We start from the raw sequence: 18,197 nt of genomic DNA, 5'->3' as shown, positions 1-18,197 counted from the left end.
GTATCTTTTTTTTCCTCATTTCCCTTTCCCCCGATCTGTCGCTACTTCTTAGATCCCTTTCCCCTGAATATAAGTTTCATCTCTCGTTTACACCACGCGCTATCCTCGTGCCTAAATGGCCGAGGGCGAAGTACCATTGGATGGGAATGATATTCCCATGGATATACCGGATAAACCCGAAATTACTCCCTCCCCTGATTCCCCCAGTCCTCCTCGTATTAAAACATACCCACCCAGTTCAACTGGGCCCTGGGTGGTCTATTTCCGGCCCATTACGAAATCGCTTAATATTTTAGAGATCTCACGGGAGCTGACTGCTAACTACCCGGCCGTAGCTCAGATAACACGTGTTAGAGCTAATAAGATACGCATATTAGTGAATGACCTCGACCAGGCAAACTAGATTGCTCGCAGCGAGCGCTTTACAAAGCAATTTAAGGTGTATATACCTTGTTTGGCAGTGGAGATCGACGGGGTCGTTGCCGAACCGGGTTTGAAGTGCGAAGACGTGTTGAAGTATGGAGTTGGTTGCTTTAAGGACCCCTCACTTGAACATGTGAAGATTCTGGAATGCAAGCAATTGTATTCAGCCAAAACTGAGAATAATAAGACAACTTATTCATTGTCAGACTCGATTCGGGTGACTTTCTCCGGGTCTTCCCTCCCCAACTATGTCCTCCTGGATAAGGTTCGTCTACCGGTTCGCCTGTTTGTACCGCGGGTAATGAACTGCAGCAATTGCAAGCAGCTGGGCCACACAGCCACCTATTGTGGCAATAAGAAAAGGTGCGGCAAATGCGAGGGAGAACATGAGGATGACACTTGCAGTGGAGAAACTGAGAAGTGTATTTACTGCGGGGGCCTTCCGCATGATCTTAAATCATGCCCCGCGTACAAACAGCGCGGGGATAAAATTAAGCGCTCCCTTAAGGAACGCTCGAAGCGCTCTTATGCAGAAATTCTTAAGAATGCTTCGCCATCTGTCCCTTCCGAAAATTCCTTTGCTCTTTTGGCTGGCGTTGAACAAGAATCTGACGACCCACAAGAGGGAACATCTTTGGTTAACCCAGGGGAGTCCAGGAAGAGGAAAAATCAAGCTTCCCCTAGATTGCCTCGTAAGGGTGCCAAGGTGTCGTCCACTCAGAGTGCGCCAACTACAATCAATAAATCCAACGGAAGTGATGCACTAAAGCCGAAGCAATTTACTCCAGGACTTGGAAATTTTAATTCTAACAAGGAGTATCCACCACTTCCAGGGACACCAAAAACCCCAAGTGTTCCCTTTTTTCAAACAAATACTCAGTCCAGTAGCGGACTAATGAAATTTTCTGACATAGTGGACTTAATTTTCACAGCTTTCAATGTTACTGATCCTCTTAAAAGCATTCTGATACATTTTCTCCCTATGGTGCAAACATTTTTGAAACAGTTGACTGCTAAATGGCCCCTCCTTGCAGCGATCGTATCCTTCGATGGCTAAGTCATCAAACGAGGTCACTGATTCGATCACTGTCCTACAGTGGAATTGCAGAAGTATCCTCCCGAAAATCGATTCCTTCAAATTCTTACTAAATAGTTTAAAATGTGATGCTTTCGCATTATGTGAAACTTGGTTAACTTCCGATATAAATCTCAACTTCCACGACTTTAATATAATTCGTCTGGATCGAGAAAACCCCTATGGAGGAGTACTTTTGGGGATCAAAAAGTGCTATTCTTTCAACCGAATTAACCTCCCTTCGACACCAGGCATTGAAATTGTCGCTTGTCAAGTTCTAATCAAAGGTAAAGACCTTTGCATTGCTTCCATCTACATTCCTCCTAGAGCCTCGGTAGGGCACCGAACGCTTTGTAATATCACGGAATCCTTACCGGCACCGCGGCTAGTTCTGGGAGACTTTAACTCGCACGGTACGGTATGGGGCTGTCTTCATGATGATAATAGATCAACATTAATCCAAGATCTTTGCGACAATTTCAACATGACCATCTTAAACACGGGAGAAATGACGCGGATTCCTACACCACCAGCACGCGCAAGCGCGTTGGATTTATCGCTATGCTCGACATCGCTACAGTTAGATTGCATGTGGAAGGTGATCCCTGATCCCCACGGTAGCGATCATTTGCCTATCGTGATTTCAATTGCTAACGGTTCAAGACCATCGGAAACAATCAATGTCTCGTATGACCTCACACGGAACATTGATTGGAAGAGTTACGCGACCGCGATATCCGTTAAAATCGAATCCACTCAAGAACTTCCTCCGGAGGAAGAGTACAGGTTTTTGGCTGGCTTGATTCTCGACAGTGCGAATCAAGCTCAGACTAAACCAGTACCCAGCGCGAATACCCATGGACGGTCTCCCACCCTGTGGTGGGATAAAGAGTGCTCAGAGCTGTACGCGGAAAAGTGCACTGCATATAAGGCCTTCCGGGAAGACGGGTTACCCGCTAGCTATCTACAGTACGCGTCGTTAGAAAGGCGAATGAAGAGTCTAATGAAAGCCAAGAAACGCAGTTATTGGCGCCGGTTCGTCGACGGGTTAACGAGAGAAACAGCGATGAGCACTCTTTGGGGTACGGCTCGATGTATGCGTAACCGTAATAGTACCAACGAGAATGTGGAATATTCAAACCGTTGGATATTCGCTTTCGCCAAGAAGATTTGTCCGGACTCTGTCCCGGTACAGAAAACGTGCCGCGCCGCGTCTCCTCACGATACCGCGAACGAAACACCGTTTTCGATGGTGGAGTTCTCACTTGCTCTCTTATCATGCAACAATAACGCCCCAGGGTTAGACAGAATCAAATTCAACTTGCTGAAGAATCTGCCTGACACTGCAAAAAGGCGCTTGTTGAATTTATTTAACAAGTTTCTTGAGGGTAACATTGTCCCTCATGACTGGAGGCAAGTGAAGGTCATCGCCATCCAAAAACCAGGAAAACCAGCCTCCGACCACAACTCGTATCGGCCGATTGCAATGCTGTCCTGTATTCGGAAGTTGTTCGAGAAAATGATCTTGTTTCGCGTCGACAATTGGGTTGAAGCAAATGGCTTACTGTCAGATACACAATTTGGCTTCCGCAAAGGCAAAGGGACGAACGATTGCCCTGCGTTGCTTTCTACAGAAATCCAAATGGCCTATGCTAACAAAGAGCAGATGGCATCAGTCTTCTTGGATATTAAGGGGGCTTTTGACTCAGTTTCTATCAACATTCTGTCAGAGAAGCTGCACCAGCATGGTCTTTCGCCAATTTTAAATAACTTTTTGCTAAACCTGTTGTCTGAAAAGCACATGCACTTTTCGCATGGCGATTTAACAACATTGCGATTTAGCTACATGGGTCTTCCCCAGGGCTCATGTCTAAGTCCCCTGCTCTACAATTTCTACGTGAATGACATTGACGATTGTCTTGCCAATTCATGCACGCTAAGGCAACTTGCAGACGACGGCGTGGTTTCTGTCACAGGGCCCAAAGCTGCCGACTTGCAAGGACCATTACAAAATACCTTGGACAATTTGTCTGCTTGGGCTCTTCAGCTGGGTATTGAGTTCTCCACGGAGAAAACTGAGTTGGTTGTTTTTTCTAGGAAGCGTGAGCCGGCGCAACTCCAGCTTCTATTAATGGGTGCAACGATCAATCAGGTTTTCACATTTAAATATCTCGGGGTATGGTTCGACTCTAAAGGTACCTGGGGATGTCACATTAGGTATCTGAAACAGAAATGCCAACAAAGGATCAATTTTCTCCGAACAATAACTGGAACATGGTGGGGTGCCCACCCAGGAGACCTGATCAGGTTATACCAAACAACGATATTGTCGGTGATGGAGTACGGGTGTTTCAGTTTCCGCTCCGCTGCGAACATACACTTCATCAAACTGGAGAGAATCCAGTATCGTTGCTTGCGCATTGCCTTGGGTTGCATGCACTCGACCCATACGATGAGTCTCGAAGTGCTGGCGGGCGTTCTTCCGCTAAAAAATCGATTTTGGGAACTCTCATATCGATTGCTCATCCGATGCGACATTCTGAACCCGTTGGTGATTGAAAACTTCGAGAGGCTCGTCGAGCTTAATTCTCAAACCCGATTTATGGCCTTGTACTTCGACTACATGGCACAGAGCATTAACCCTTCTTCATATACTCCCAACCGTGTTCGTTTCCTAGATACTTCTGATTCTACTGTATTCTTCGACACATCCATGAAGGAATAGATTCGTGGAATCCCGGACCATATATGCCCGCAAGTGATCCCCAATATATTTTATAATAAATTCCGAGAAGTCGACTGTGACAAAATGTTCTACACTGACGGATCAAATCTCGATGGGTCCACTGGCTTCGGTATCTTCAACAATACTATCACCGCTTCATTCAAGCTCAATGATCCTGCTTCAGTTTACGTCGCAGAGTTAGCTGCAATTCAGTACACCCTTGGGATCATCGACACTCTGCCCACAGATCACTACTTCATCGTTTCGGACAGCCTCAGCTCTATCGAGGCTCTTCGTGCGGTGAAGCCTAAAAAGCAACTCCCGTATTTTCTGGGGATGATACAGGAGTCCTTGTGTACGTTATCTGAAAAATCTTATCAGATTACCTTTGTTTGGGTCCCCTCTCATTGTTCTATCCCGGGCAATGAAAAGGCCGACTCATTAGCAAAGGCGGGCGCATTAAATGGTGACATATACGAAAGACCAATCTGCTTCAACGATTTTTTTTAGTATTTATCGTCAGAGGACGCTCAACAGTTGGCAAACCTCGTGGAGCAACGGGGAACTTGGACGATGGCTACATTCGATTATCCCAAAGGTATCAACGAAGCCTTGGTTCAGGGGGATGGATGTGGGTCGGGATTTTATTCGTGTAATGTCCCGACTTATGTCCAACCACTACACCTTGGATGCGCATTTGCGGCGTATTGGGCTTGCGGAGAGTAGTCTGTGCGCTTGTGACGAGGGCTATCACGACATCGAGCACGTTGATTCTAATATAATGCTGTTCGATTATCCATTATGGTTTTTCTCTTGAGAATTATATTCGGCATATTTCATTGCATGCGAACATATGTAACATATAGCCTAGGCAGCAAAAGCAGCGCACGTGCCGTGAAGGGCGAGGCAAGGTACCTATGTTCGAGACTTACTATAAAGGTAATTGTGGTAAAACAGTATCGTGTCAGAACCAAATTCCGTCAAGATTAATCTATTTATTCCATTGCATTAGAACAGTGGTTTTCAATATTTTTCGTTTCATGTACCCCTTTCTGAAAATTGCTTACCAGCATTACTCCGTCGGAAAAAAGGATAATAACCATAATTTTCCAAGTAGAAACTTGTTCCTGAACACTCTCAGTAAGCATCTCAATTCATGATACACTGAAACAATATATAAGGACACATATCTGACGGGAATGTTAGGATAACAAGTTGGAATTTGCCCTGCATAATTCACCCCCTACAATAGCCAAATTCACCCCCGGTTGAAAACCACTGCATTAGAAGGAAGTGAATAACAGTTCTAAACAGTATTTCAACAATTACAAAAACATTGCGAAAAATGACAGCCTATCGGGGATTTCTAATAGCATGAGTAGTGCCGTAATGCGGCTTTCGATTTTGACATTCATACATTGATGCTATGTAATAGCATAGGCAATGCAGCAAACGGGCTGTCAATCTCTGCACAACATTTTGCCTTTTCTGGCATTATATAAGAATATAGGGTTTAACGGTCCTTTAAGACTGCCCTATACGCGGGTCTGAAGCAGATATTACGTTATAATGCTTATTGTTTACTTGGGTACTGCACAGTGGGACGAGCCCGGACTTAAGTCCATATATGAAGGTTATGCGATATTCTCACTAGTATTTTTCTCGTATCAGCTGAGCCATCAGAGATATTTTTGCGTGATTCTAGGTAATTTGAATGCAAAATGAATTTTTGACAGATTTTTGAAGGGCATAACTCAAGTGCTTTTTGCATTGTTTGACCATAGGAACTACATACGGTTATTCTCGATTTTCAAAGAAACGGTTGATTTTATGAATTGCATTACTTCACCAAAATTATCCGTGTGATAAAATTACATCGTAAAATCGACAAAAATAAGTCACTAGTTGGTTTAGTTAGTGCTTAGATAACTGTTTGTCATGAATTTTTATTGAATTCGAACTTCTAAAGCGATAACAACAACGACGCCCGTGAATGCCCGCGATCACACTATGCTCATTCGAAAGCTTTTCATTTTCTCTTTAAAATGAGCCTATGGTAGTTTTGCGAAAACTTGCGATAAGTAGTCAAAATTTGAAAAAAAAACTGTGAATGGAGACGCATGGTTATTACTGATATGTAATTTGAATATTCACTTTATGACTAGAATAATGGCACTAATTTATGCACAACTTCCAAATAGCATTTAGAGCATGATCTACAAGGGTTTTACTAGTGATCAAGAGTAAGGAGCCGAGTGAGAAGTAGGGTTTTAAGTGGTAAAGAAATTAAGAATGTTTAAAATTCAGTAAATATTTTCAATCATCTGAAATGTGTCATAAAATGTTTCATGAACTATTTTTGCTAACTTACGCAATAACTGTCAAATTGAGTGAACACAGTTGAGTTCTAGTCATTTGGTGAAACTATTTTATCCGAGTTTGCATAGCACTGATATAGCTTAAGGGTATGCGATATTGTCCAAATAAAATAAGACCATTTTTAATGAACCATATACGCGAAATAAACATTTTGGATTTATTTTATTTAATATATGAAATAAGCAATCTAAGTAACTTAAAACACATCTGCGAAAACAAAATCGTTAACCATCTTCTTGATTAGTGAATGTAAATCAATATTCAACTAAGACGCTCAAAATGTTTGTTTTGAAAATGAAAGAAAATGTAGTTGGTATGAAACCAAGTAACCCACTATTGAATTAAACGTTCTAAAACAAGTCGATCACATCTTATTTGATACTTAAAAATAATATAGTCATTTCTGAAACCCCATAATGAGATGTCAATCAATTCGTTTCAATACGGAAAATAAATTCCAAAGTTACAATTGAAAGAAATCTTTATAAAAGACAAAATATTTACTTTTGAGCCATTCTAATAAGTAATAAAGTTAATTTCTATTTTTATATCCAACATAGGAATTCAGCACACAAAAATGTCTTAAAAAAATTTTGAATCCTCAAACAAAATAATTATTTTTGAGCCACCCTAATACACAATGAGATTATTTTTACAAATGTTGATATCAAAAACAATTTAACACACGAAAATTAATATACACAAATTTTAAGAACGATTCAGAAAAAAAAAATATTTTTGAGATTTATACCAAAAACACTATTTTTTGGGATTTTCGTCGCTAAGCAATCTTCTACGCGGTCGGATTTTAACCGATTTTAAATGTTTCGAGTGTTCTAGAAAAAAAAGAAATTACCTTTTCAACGGTATGCTATGTTATGTTCTTTAGTTAAAAATACTACGCAGTTTTGGGACAAAAATATGTAAGTAACCATTATTTTGCTATTTTTGTCATGAATAATATGGAAATTTCTCTACATTGTATTTAGAAGTGTCTTTGTTTTAATAGAACTTTAAAGAGAACGTATAATTCCGTATCCAACGATCTATTTAATATCAAAAACGGTTGAAAAATGGGAGCTATTATTTTTTCCCAAATTAGAACCGTGCTCATATGAACTTTTAAGGGAACTGTCTCATATAAAATTAAAAAAAAAAGATCGATATTTTTGCTCGATTACGTGTACATTCAAAGGTATGTGTGCGAACTTTAAAGTTAAAATTGTAAAAAATAACGGAACATATAATTCTAGAGTTCTAAAGTGCGCGACCATACCTCACTAACCCCTTAAAAATTCATTCGAGCAAATTACTAATTTGGGAAAAAAAACATCACCCGGGACAAGTCAGTTGCTTTAGACGGTCACATGTGTCGTTTGAGCTGTTTGGATTTTTTGTGTCAAACTAGTGCTAATTTGGGTACTAGCTTAGATACATCATCTAACTAGACACCCAGTTGGGGCTAGTAACTGACAAGATGAATTCGAAACATAAAAAATCAAACCTAATTTAAAAAAAATAACTTTTTTTAACCGATTTTAATATAAACAGATCGTTCGATGCGAAATTAAGGGTTCTCTCTAATTTTTTTATTAAAACAAAGGCGTTTCTTTAGAATATTGTTGAGCAATTTCCACAATTTTCATGAAAAAAATCCAAAATTCTGGTTGTTTTCATATTGTCGCCCCAAAACCGCAAAATAATTTTAGCGAAAAACATTACTTTTCATACCGCTGGAAATGTCATATCTTCTTCTTTCTAGAACACTTAAATATTGAAAATCGTTAGCAAAATGACATTTTTTTGGTGCGGAAAGTCCCGAAAAATAGTTTTTTTTACCATAAATTAAGATTTGGGGGTATACAACATTTTTCAAACTTCGTTTTGTGTTGCATTTGGCGAGATCTGTTATTGTTCTCCGGCCAAAACAGAAAACGATTGTCATTCTCAAAAAATCCTTATGAAAGTGTTTCATGTCGACTCTCTACCCGATCAGAATGAAATAACAATTTTTATTATTATAACAGAACACAATTTCTGTAACATATTGTGTTATAAATTAGGTCTCGTTAGTAGTTAAAATAACAAAAATTTATAACAAGAAACAATGCGAGATATAGTTGAAATATTCCTGTTATGTGTTTCTGATCGGGTAAGCGAACATGGACAACATAGCCAACCGAACCTGTCTGCTGCTAACACAATCCAACGTTTGACCAAACTTTGTGTGAGTACGGATCCTACATTCTGTTTAAGGTTAGACACTTTCTCTAGAGCAAAATTTGTTCCACCGGTCGAACCGATAAATACAGCAATTTTCTAGTGTAATCTCAACTGATTTGATACGGAAATCTACAAAATTTCACACATTTTTTTCACTATACGACGATCGTAATCTTTACTAACTTTTTTTATTTTCACGAGTACACTTGAGTTCTTGAACATCTTCAAGCATTGCCAAACTTCCATGAAAATACTATGCTGTGGCTGCCGGTTGCCATTTCACCTGATTTTTTCCTGTTCAGACTCTACCTAGAGAGCTCTAGTTGGATTAACCTTGTTCTAATTTACAGCAAATTGTTTCGGATGAAGAAACAGATGGGGCAACAGTTCCACCTAAAGCACTGCGGTATCTGTGGCAATAGGCCAGGTGTTTATTCACCCTGTTGCTAGGAAAATTCCAACAAAAGAACCAATCCACTAATCTAGATGGGCGACACAATCACGAATTTGAATTTTTAAATGAGTTGCGATTCACTTGTTCATTATGATCCTAACAATACGCAACGAATACGAATGGAATGAATTAGGTGGTCAGCTTACCTAGGTTATGAACCACATGAAACGCGTGTACACTTGTTTGCATCAATGGACTAAAAATCTATTCTAAATCAACTTCAAACAGACTTTTCATTAATCTCCTCGAATGAGTCAATAAACCGATCAAAAGAATCGATTCTTTCTTGTGACGGAATCAGACACGGTTTACTCTCGAAACTGAATCAGTTTGCCCATATCTACAGCAGATTAGTCTACTCAGTAGCAAACCAAAGCACTGGGAGAAGAATTGGAGGAAAATATACAGACTAAGAGTTTATATGGATCTGTTTTTCTTTTCTTAATTTATGTATGAAAATTCGAAATTCTTGGTAGGCACGTACCTAGACCGCCCTGTCTCCAAGGGTCTGCCGGGTAGATAAATAGAGAATCCGAGTAGTTACTAAACCGCTAATTACAAATAATATTAACAGAAATCATTGCGAAATTTTCCGATGAAATGATTATGATAAAATCAAAGCAAAATCGCTGATAAAGTTAGATTTTCGAATTTCGAATTCATCTCATCAGTAACTAGCACCTACAGACTATAAGCACCTAGCAGACTAAAAAATCAAACAGTGACGTAACTTGTGTGAACACGTTAAACATTCTGCTCGTCCTGAGTGATATCTTGGGAAGCTATTACAGAAGCTTATGAGTAACCAAAAATGAGCTCTTGTTTATTTGCTTGAGAACCTAACGCAAAATTTACTACAAACCGGGAAAAATTGGATTAAACCAATTTCTACATGAAAGGTAAACTTAGATAAAATTGTATTTTTGAGTTTCGAATTCTTTTCATCAGTAACTAGCACCAACCTGGTGAAGAACCCAAAAATTGTTCAAAATATTCGTGAACTGTAAGAAAATTCCACAGCATTAAAAACAAATCGAAAGTGAAATTAGTTCGTTTACTTTCTTGTTTAAAACAGAGTGATAATAGTACATATAATCATGACTGCCTCTAGTTACAAGTTACTAAATAATGTGGTTCGGTGTTATTATTTCTAGAAGTCAACCGATTCAGTTTCGTTCAGAATTAAGATTCATTTTCAGATACATTTCCAACAGAAGTTTGCGAGTGTCTTAATTCTGAAAAATCCATCTCAGCGTTCCACAAATTTTCAAGCAAAATCAACTAGCTGTTACATCAGTTCAACTGAAAATTATAAATAAATAGAAATTCATCTGTGAGAAGCTGGTTAAGGTGATTTTTAATGTATCCTGATGTATCCAAACAAGCTAAAATTGGATTGATTCCTATTAAAATTTGCCGCTCGTTTTGGATACTTCATTTTCTTCCTGTCCATGGTCTACTAGATCAATTGGGGACTCTGTTGATAACTACTCTCTTAGGCAGAACGAGGGACCCAAACACACCCAAAATTTAGTGCAAATAATAGTAGAAAAAATTGATCAATACATACACTGCAGCGCAAACTTGGCCGATGATGGCATGATACTGTCTTCTTGTCCGAAACGGGGCGGCACCAGGCAAGACAACATTTGGAACCGCTTTTGTTTAGGGTATTGCCCTCTCTGCTTGCACCTTTTCACGGGCTTTTCACTATATTTTCACCGTTTTCACTTGCTTGCCGAACAAAATCGAAAAAACAAAAACAAAAACCGCTTTTCCGAAGGTCAATCAATAACTATCAAACTCACTACTGCCGTTTGCTGCCTTCCCCGACCAAAGGTTTGTAATTGTGGAACCCGCTCATCGAGACCAACCGGGGACAGGGGAAAAACAACCTTCCATCAATTTTCCGCTAACAATCATAAATCAAACTGAAACCATTCACTAGGGTCAAAGTTTTTCGCTTCACTACGGGTAGATTCCATTTTGTGATAATTTTATCCCAAAACAAGTCACTAGATATTCCACTGTCTAACTTCGTTTGTCGTTCCGCCGTGTATCACAACAAAACCGTTGGACACTACTATTTGGTGGAGGGCCTGAGCCGAGGATCGATCACCTTTTCGTTGTTTTGTTATCAATGTGTAAAACAGGATTTTGTCATTAGACGGTAAAACTTCGTTGTCTTCGATCTTCTTGTTACTTTCACTAAAAACCATTCGATCATTTGTACTTCTTCTACTCTGTATTCCTTTGTTCCAAGTGTGGCACCAAGCACAGCAAAGGTGTGCGCTTTTCTCTTTGTTAAACCAGCATTCCCATTTTTTCCACGGCTCACTTGGATGGATGTTTCTCCCTTTGACTAGCGGGCGGGATTCTAACGTCCTAACGCGTCGCGAACCCTTCCGTTGGATCAAGTCAACTCAACAACCGGAAACGGATTAACCGTAGGTAGGTGTATTCACCTAGCACCCGACAAAAACCGTGGCGCACCACCTTAACTTCCACGGGTCTGTCTCTGTTGTGTGTTCTATGTATATTCACTCTCGAGACACACTCTACACCTTACTAATCGCTGTGTGCCTTTTCGTAGAGAACCCGTAATCTCGTGTTTACGCTGCGACGTTTCAGTCGCTACTAAATTGTATGTACGATAGGTACGACACACCGCACCAACGCCAGCAGCCAGAGCACAGCAGGCATATATCTCACACGACGACGACGACGACGGCAACGACGACGAAGCAACCATCAGATCGTCCTCTCCTGCTGCGCGCCTCTTCCCAATACGCCTCAAAAACACGTTTCCGACGAGATTGTGTGTACGGGAGAGTCAATCCACCGTTGCGCTAGTCGCCTACGTGTATGTATCTGTGTGTGGAAGCACCGGTGTGCAGCAGCACCCTCATCTTTCGCGATCCTGCCTGCCCGAGTAGCCTCAGTGTAGTATATGTACAGAGAGACGGCAGAAAAGTAATTTACCAGATGATGCCCCTTTTTTGCCTGTGGCCTGAGCCTAACTGAACCGCATTGTACAATGTACAATCTATGCTAGCACTCATCGCTGCTGCCCGATAGCAGCTCACGGGGGAAAAGTCACTCACAATTCATTGAGTGTTCATTCATCGATTCATCCGCAAGTAAGCAAATAACGCACACTTTTACGACTGTTGGTCCAGAGAACCCTTCTACGTTTACTACGATGGGGTCGGTTTTTGTGAGCGTACGGGACGGGAGGCGGTGAGTGAACTTTCATTCAACATTTCCGACTGTGTTGATTGCCGTGCAAAAAGCTACTCTCGCTTGCTCTTCGCATAGTGTTTACACTTTTGTATTATTCATCAGCGAAAGAAAGGTGGAGTTTGTTCTAGCTGTATGGGTGATCTTCTCCGCTTTTCTTACTGTGTGGCGGTTTTCTTATCCGTACAGTGACTGTCGGTACAGCGAAGAAGGAGAAGTTGCGCATTCCGTTGTGCACGTTTCGGGGATGCTAATCTTTTCTTTCGGGCAAGGTGCACGGGTGTGCATTTTATTTCTATTTTACTTTATTCTTTTAAGGTGGTGGTATGCGTGGGATAAGATACAGAAGAAAAAGAGTGGAATACGTTTTATTATTGCACGTCTTGTTGAGGGCAAAGCAGTTTCTGATACACGCACGGTCCATCATGAAGCTTTTTGCAGAATGGATTTGAAGTGTAGTGCTTTGACTGAGCTTCGGATATGAAAGCTTCCTTTGAAGCTCATGGTAAAGTAAATGTAGGATTGGTATCTTCATATCAATTCTTGGATAGTATCTAACTCTATACTAATTCAATTGTTAACACATCTTGAGTGGGCACTTTTTGCGAGAAAATAAATCGTCGAAAATCCAATTATTGCATTTTCTGTGGAAGAAAAATTAGAAATATTCAAATTCATTGAATGAAAATTGACCATATTTAGCCGCATTCATCATCAATTTTCAGGCAACGCTAACGAAAACGTCTAATGAACCAGCCGCTTATTCATTCAATGCAGGTTTTTATTCGTCTCCGAATACTGCACGAAGCGAACATGCAAGAACGAATCAAATGCATCAAAGTAGGCCCTGGCACAATGAAAGCGATGATAATAATTGTTTATGCTTTACCAACTTTTGAAAATATTTACCCAGATATTTAGCGAAATGAATGAATATTATTGCACGATTTTCATTTGATTGAATAACACGGATTTTTGAATGAATATTTTTTTATATTCATCATGAGTCGAAACAGGTTCATTTTTGCCATCAAAAAAGTGCTTCGAGTGTTTTTAACTCTGGTTGTAATTTTTGAAGATAGCATAGTAACATTTGAAATCTTTTGAAACGGAGATAATGTGCAAACCGATAGTGGATTGCACAAGTACTGCTCGATCATTTTAGTAGATACGAACTTTGAGAGTTACCTATCAGTTTGTGATGGGAATTGAATGGGGTGTGGGCCCATTTTACCCTTCGCATATTAGGTTCTCAACTGACACAGTCAACCCCTTCATGCCCATGTTGTTTGTGGACAACTACGTTTTCAAACAGCTATAACTTTTGATTTCGGCAAGATTTGCTCTCAAAAACAAGTAAGACCAATAAATGTGACTATTGCCTTTCATTTGAGTACTAACAGTTACAAGGATCATCTCTAGAACTGAAGTTATTGTAATTAGTCTGATTGGCTGCCGATGGAACAGTGCTGCCAGGGACAGTTTACGTTGACGACGGAAAATGAATTTTTTCATATATCTACATCATGTTGCAATATTATTGAAAACTGATAAAACTTATCAATTTAGACTGTCTTTGGCTACGTTTTCCACGCAAATAGACTATTGTTAATATTCTAGGAGAATTGTATTGAGCATTGGAATGTAAAAATTGAGCAGCTTATAGCACTCAAGAATCGGAAATAATAGCATAAACACTTGAATTATCATCATAAAGAGGTGTTTTTTAGGATTTTTTAGAAATTGAAAATAACAAGAGAAAAACAACCTGCCACTTCTTCTTGAATTTATTGTCCACAGACTTTTCAGAACATTCACCCTTCAGATGACAATGTGGCTGAGGACCACTACGATGTTGATAACAGTCTACTATCTGCCTCCGGACAAAATCAGTCTAAAGGCTGTGTGGCATCCATCGGGTTGAAGTTTCTCAGCTAATTAATTGATCCACTGGGTTCCTGCTCCCATGTCGTGAGAGGCGACTTGGAACAGGAACCCTCAAGGCGAAGTATTTCTCCGTGCCGAGGACTGAATGGCTGGATTGTCCAAAATATGCCATACGCGCACGGAGTATCGTAGGTCTTACTGTGTTAAGCAAATCTTTGACACAGTAGTCGTGCTTCACAAATCGTGGGATTCGAATGATGGTCATGATCAGATATCAGGCACCGAATTAATGGACTAGTTAAGCAGCACAAATTTGCATATACTTAATGTAGGAAATTACTAATTAGGTGTTAGATGTAACCCTTTGTTCTGACGGTATTATGTATGTGCTGGCAAACTGACTCGTACCCAACGGGCTCGAACCGTCGTTATCTGATCATACATACATAGGCTTTGATCATTTAAACGTCTAAATGTAGCACCCTTTTGCGGGTCTACTTTCGAATCATTAAATTTTGAATAAGTGGTTGTACAAAATCAAATTGAATGTGTGAATACTGAGAGTTGTGGGAAGCACGCTTCGAATCCCTTCAAATGGGTAAAAAAATTAATGAAAATTAAAGAAAACAAGCCCAATCGCAGCGGTGCTTTCTAGAACAATGCTTCGGCTCATTCTATAGAGTCTAAATACTTATCGAGTGCAAGAAAGGTTCGAGTGCGCTGAAGGATGATCTGTTAAAAGATCTTTAGGGGTGTCTCTTTTCAATCCCTCCTAACTCTTTTATCCCAGTTTCAGTGGGTTTGGTTTAACGTATGGTATGGTTTGGTTATCTCTGGATAACGAACAAAGCCACCCGCGACACTTTCACTGGCGCCAATTCGACTCACACCTGCTGGATAAGAAGTAGATTGGCAAAAACATTTACATTTGTGAAAAATGGTTTGCTTTAGTTGAACAGTGTGTTCAGAGAAATCTGAGTGCTGACAACGTCCAATTAAAGCGGAAGAAACATAATTCCAAATTCCACTGGTTCTTGCACACCAATGATATCGTATGACAGCATTCACAAATGAACATCGTACACAATGTTCGCTCTGGTTCTGTGCTCATATTAAACCTACACTTCGTGTACGAACTCAAACACGCTATTTCGTACCCAAACACGTACACATGTTCGCCTGCACAACGTACACGGTGTACGCTCGTGGCACTAGTTTTCTCTTTCTCACTTTCATCATCACAAGTGTAGACCCTTTTTGCTTTGTGTGAATCGCTCTCGTGTACGCACCCGGTGTACGTACGCGGATGTTTGAACTAGAGTTTGTACATCGTTCGCTTGGGTTCGATGTTCGAGGCGAACCTGTACATCAAGACAAACCATGTTTGAAATTAAACGTGAGCACGAAATTTTGTACATAGTACAAACTTGTCGATGTTCAAGGGAAGTCTGTCGTATGATCAAGGATATATAGAGAAGAGTAGATAAAATTTGTATGAAATTGGTGTGTACTCTTTTCAAAGATGAAGGGTAATTTTGTGAAAAGTAACAGCTTTTTCCGTCAAAAATATATTCGTTTCTTCTTTTTCGTTTCTTCCCTCGTTCTGAAGGATGGCACAAACTCGATTAAATATTTAGTTATTTGAGAATCCTGATCGGCCGTTTCAAAATTAATATAAAAATAATGGATAGAAAAATAATTCTATGGCTTTAGGTCCAAGTTTAACTTTTTCGCAAAAATTGAAGTGCTGCTGTTCATCGATAGATATAGCTGCAAGTATTTTCTCGTACTCCAATCACACTTTGGTTGCAAAAGGAACAATTTTCTCATGACTTAGAAGGAATGTGTCAAAGCCTACTGTCATAATACTCGTTGGGGAGAAGTCCGGAATCGCTATACGCTGAGCAGAAATCGCAAAAGTCAAAGAGAAATAAAAGTTTTGTTTATTAAACGATAATAGGGAGCTCAACGTAAAAGTAGATATTGAAAGTACCACAGTTTCCAGAATTTCTTGATATGCGGTGTTCGCTCTTATATTATGCGATACATCTTCAATAAACAGACGATGCTTTCTGGTTCGTTTACTGTTGTGATCCTTGTTCTGCGAGAAACGCTACCGGAATTTCTTCTTAAAAGAAATTATGAAACTTGATTTTGATGACTTTTCCTAAGACTTTGTGAAATGCGTTACTTTCGGGAATGAAATGTGATTTGAGTCCAAGCGAAATCCTACATTTATACATTCTGATGAATGGAATCTACCCCAAATGTTATCAAACATATACCCAAAACTTTTTTTCCTTTTTTCAATCATCTTTCTTTTAATATTGAAAAGGACTAACAGGATTCTCAATTAAAAGTTGCAATGAAATCCATCATTTGTTTCAACGAATCGAATTGTCTGATTAAGTTCATTGAAATACAAAGTTTTGAATTTCGGCCAATTGTATTTTTAGGCAGGATCTGTTCAGGAAGGAGGGTAATTGTAGATTACAATAGCCATCCCTTAGAATGAAAAAAGATATTATAAAGAAGACAGGAATACACGATAGAAAAAATAAAATCTGTTTACTATTTTAATCAACATCTTTAAAAAGGTAAGAATATCGAATAAGTCTGATCAACATTTCTCTATACTTCCATGATCATAAATATCATTAGCGCCCAAGAACCGAGGGAATCTAAAAATATATTTTTTCCGTTTAAAAATGGGACTTTGTAAACACTTAAGATTAATCCAACAATTTTTTGTGAGTCCTTGCAAATCGACGTCTTAACCAGTAGGCCCCGCGAAAATCTAAATACCGTAAAACGGGGTATCTTTGATCACCGCTGTAAGTTGATCAAATGAGACTTTTTTCAGTAATGTACGATAAGTTGATTTCCTTTAGCAAAATCATCAAAACAAAATACAAACTATATCTAAACATGTTCGGCATCTATCAGCAACAATTCATTCGTCATTTAATGTAATTTCTGGTATATTAATGAATTTAATCGACTTCAACTGAACTGATCACTTTTTTAGAAAACGGTAAGTATTTTTGTCCAATGGTCGTCAAACGGTGGGATAACAAAATTCTCACAAGTTTCCTATCTCATGCCTCCACGCGAGTCTAAGTCTATTGATGACATTTGGTCCTTAGACCGGCGACGACTGGGTGCTATCAGCCTTCTGCCGATAGTAGCAGAATGAGAGGGTGCGAACAGATCTAGTCGAGAAAACATTGCCGTAAAAATGAAATTAGCCCCAATACGACTAATCTGACTAGTATCGATTATCACGGGTCAATACGTATTGAAAATTCGCCGCGTCTGTTTTTTTTTAACCTAATTTCAAGCTCCGTTATTGCTAACAAGCCCGTGCATCAGGTTAACAGTCCTTTATATTTCCCTTCAGTGTTCGTTACTATCGCTCGTATACTTGTATTCCACAAACAATCCAATATGGAAAATAAGAAATACTTTCCATGATATATAACATCTCGCGCTATCTTTGCCTGTATAATGTGTTATCACTCGGTAGTTTTCAAGCCAATAAATATATCGTAGAGAAGAACTAGCGAATTCTGTCTAAATACTGTTGCAATACATAGTGATCCGGCCCATTACGCATATAAGATTAGCTTTTCTAGACAATACTCCCACGGTCGGCTATGTGGAGTTCAAATTGCTTTTGTTTACGGAACATAGTATACTCTCGGTAGCCGGCTGCCCAGAGTTAAAAAAGAACCAAAAACTACACAAGATCTTTTCTTTTTCGAGTGATCGTGCACTCGAAGACTAACTAA

The 18,197-nt window shown here is 39.5% G+C and overlaps 1 protein-coding gene across 1 annotated transcript in view; it reads right to left on the bottom strand.

Annotated features, from left to right (window-relative positions):
• The window catches only part of LOC131684455 (zinc finger protein 1-like), a 109,023-nt gene extending 96,767 nt beyond the window's left edge, over positions 1 to 12,256 (bottom strand). The window contains exon 1 of the mRNA XM_058967362.1: positions 10,850 to 12,256. Coding sequence (XP_058823345.1) covers positions 10,850 to 10,928 — 79 coding nt within the window. The 5' untranslated portion in view covers positions 10,929 to 12,256. The remainder of the gene's footprint in view (positions 1 to 10,849) is intronic.
• Positions 12,257 to 18,197: the final 5,941 nt, after the last annotated feature.

The sequence above is a fragment of the Topomyia yanbarensis genome, chromosome 1, assembly GCF_030247195.1.
Source record: "Topomyia yanbarensis strain Yona2022 chromosome 1, ASM3024719v1, whole genome shotgun sequence".
NCBI lineage: Eukaryota > Metazoa > Arthropoda > Insecta > Diptera > Culicidae > Topomyia > Topomyia yanbarensis.
Note: the sequence above shows the minus strand (reverse complement) of the source record. Positions and strands in the feature narration are given on the sequence as shown.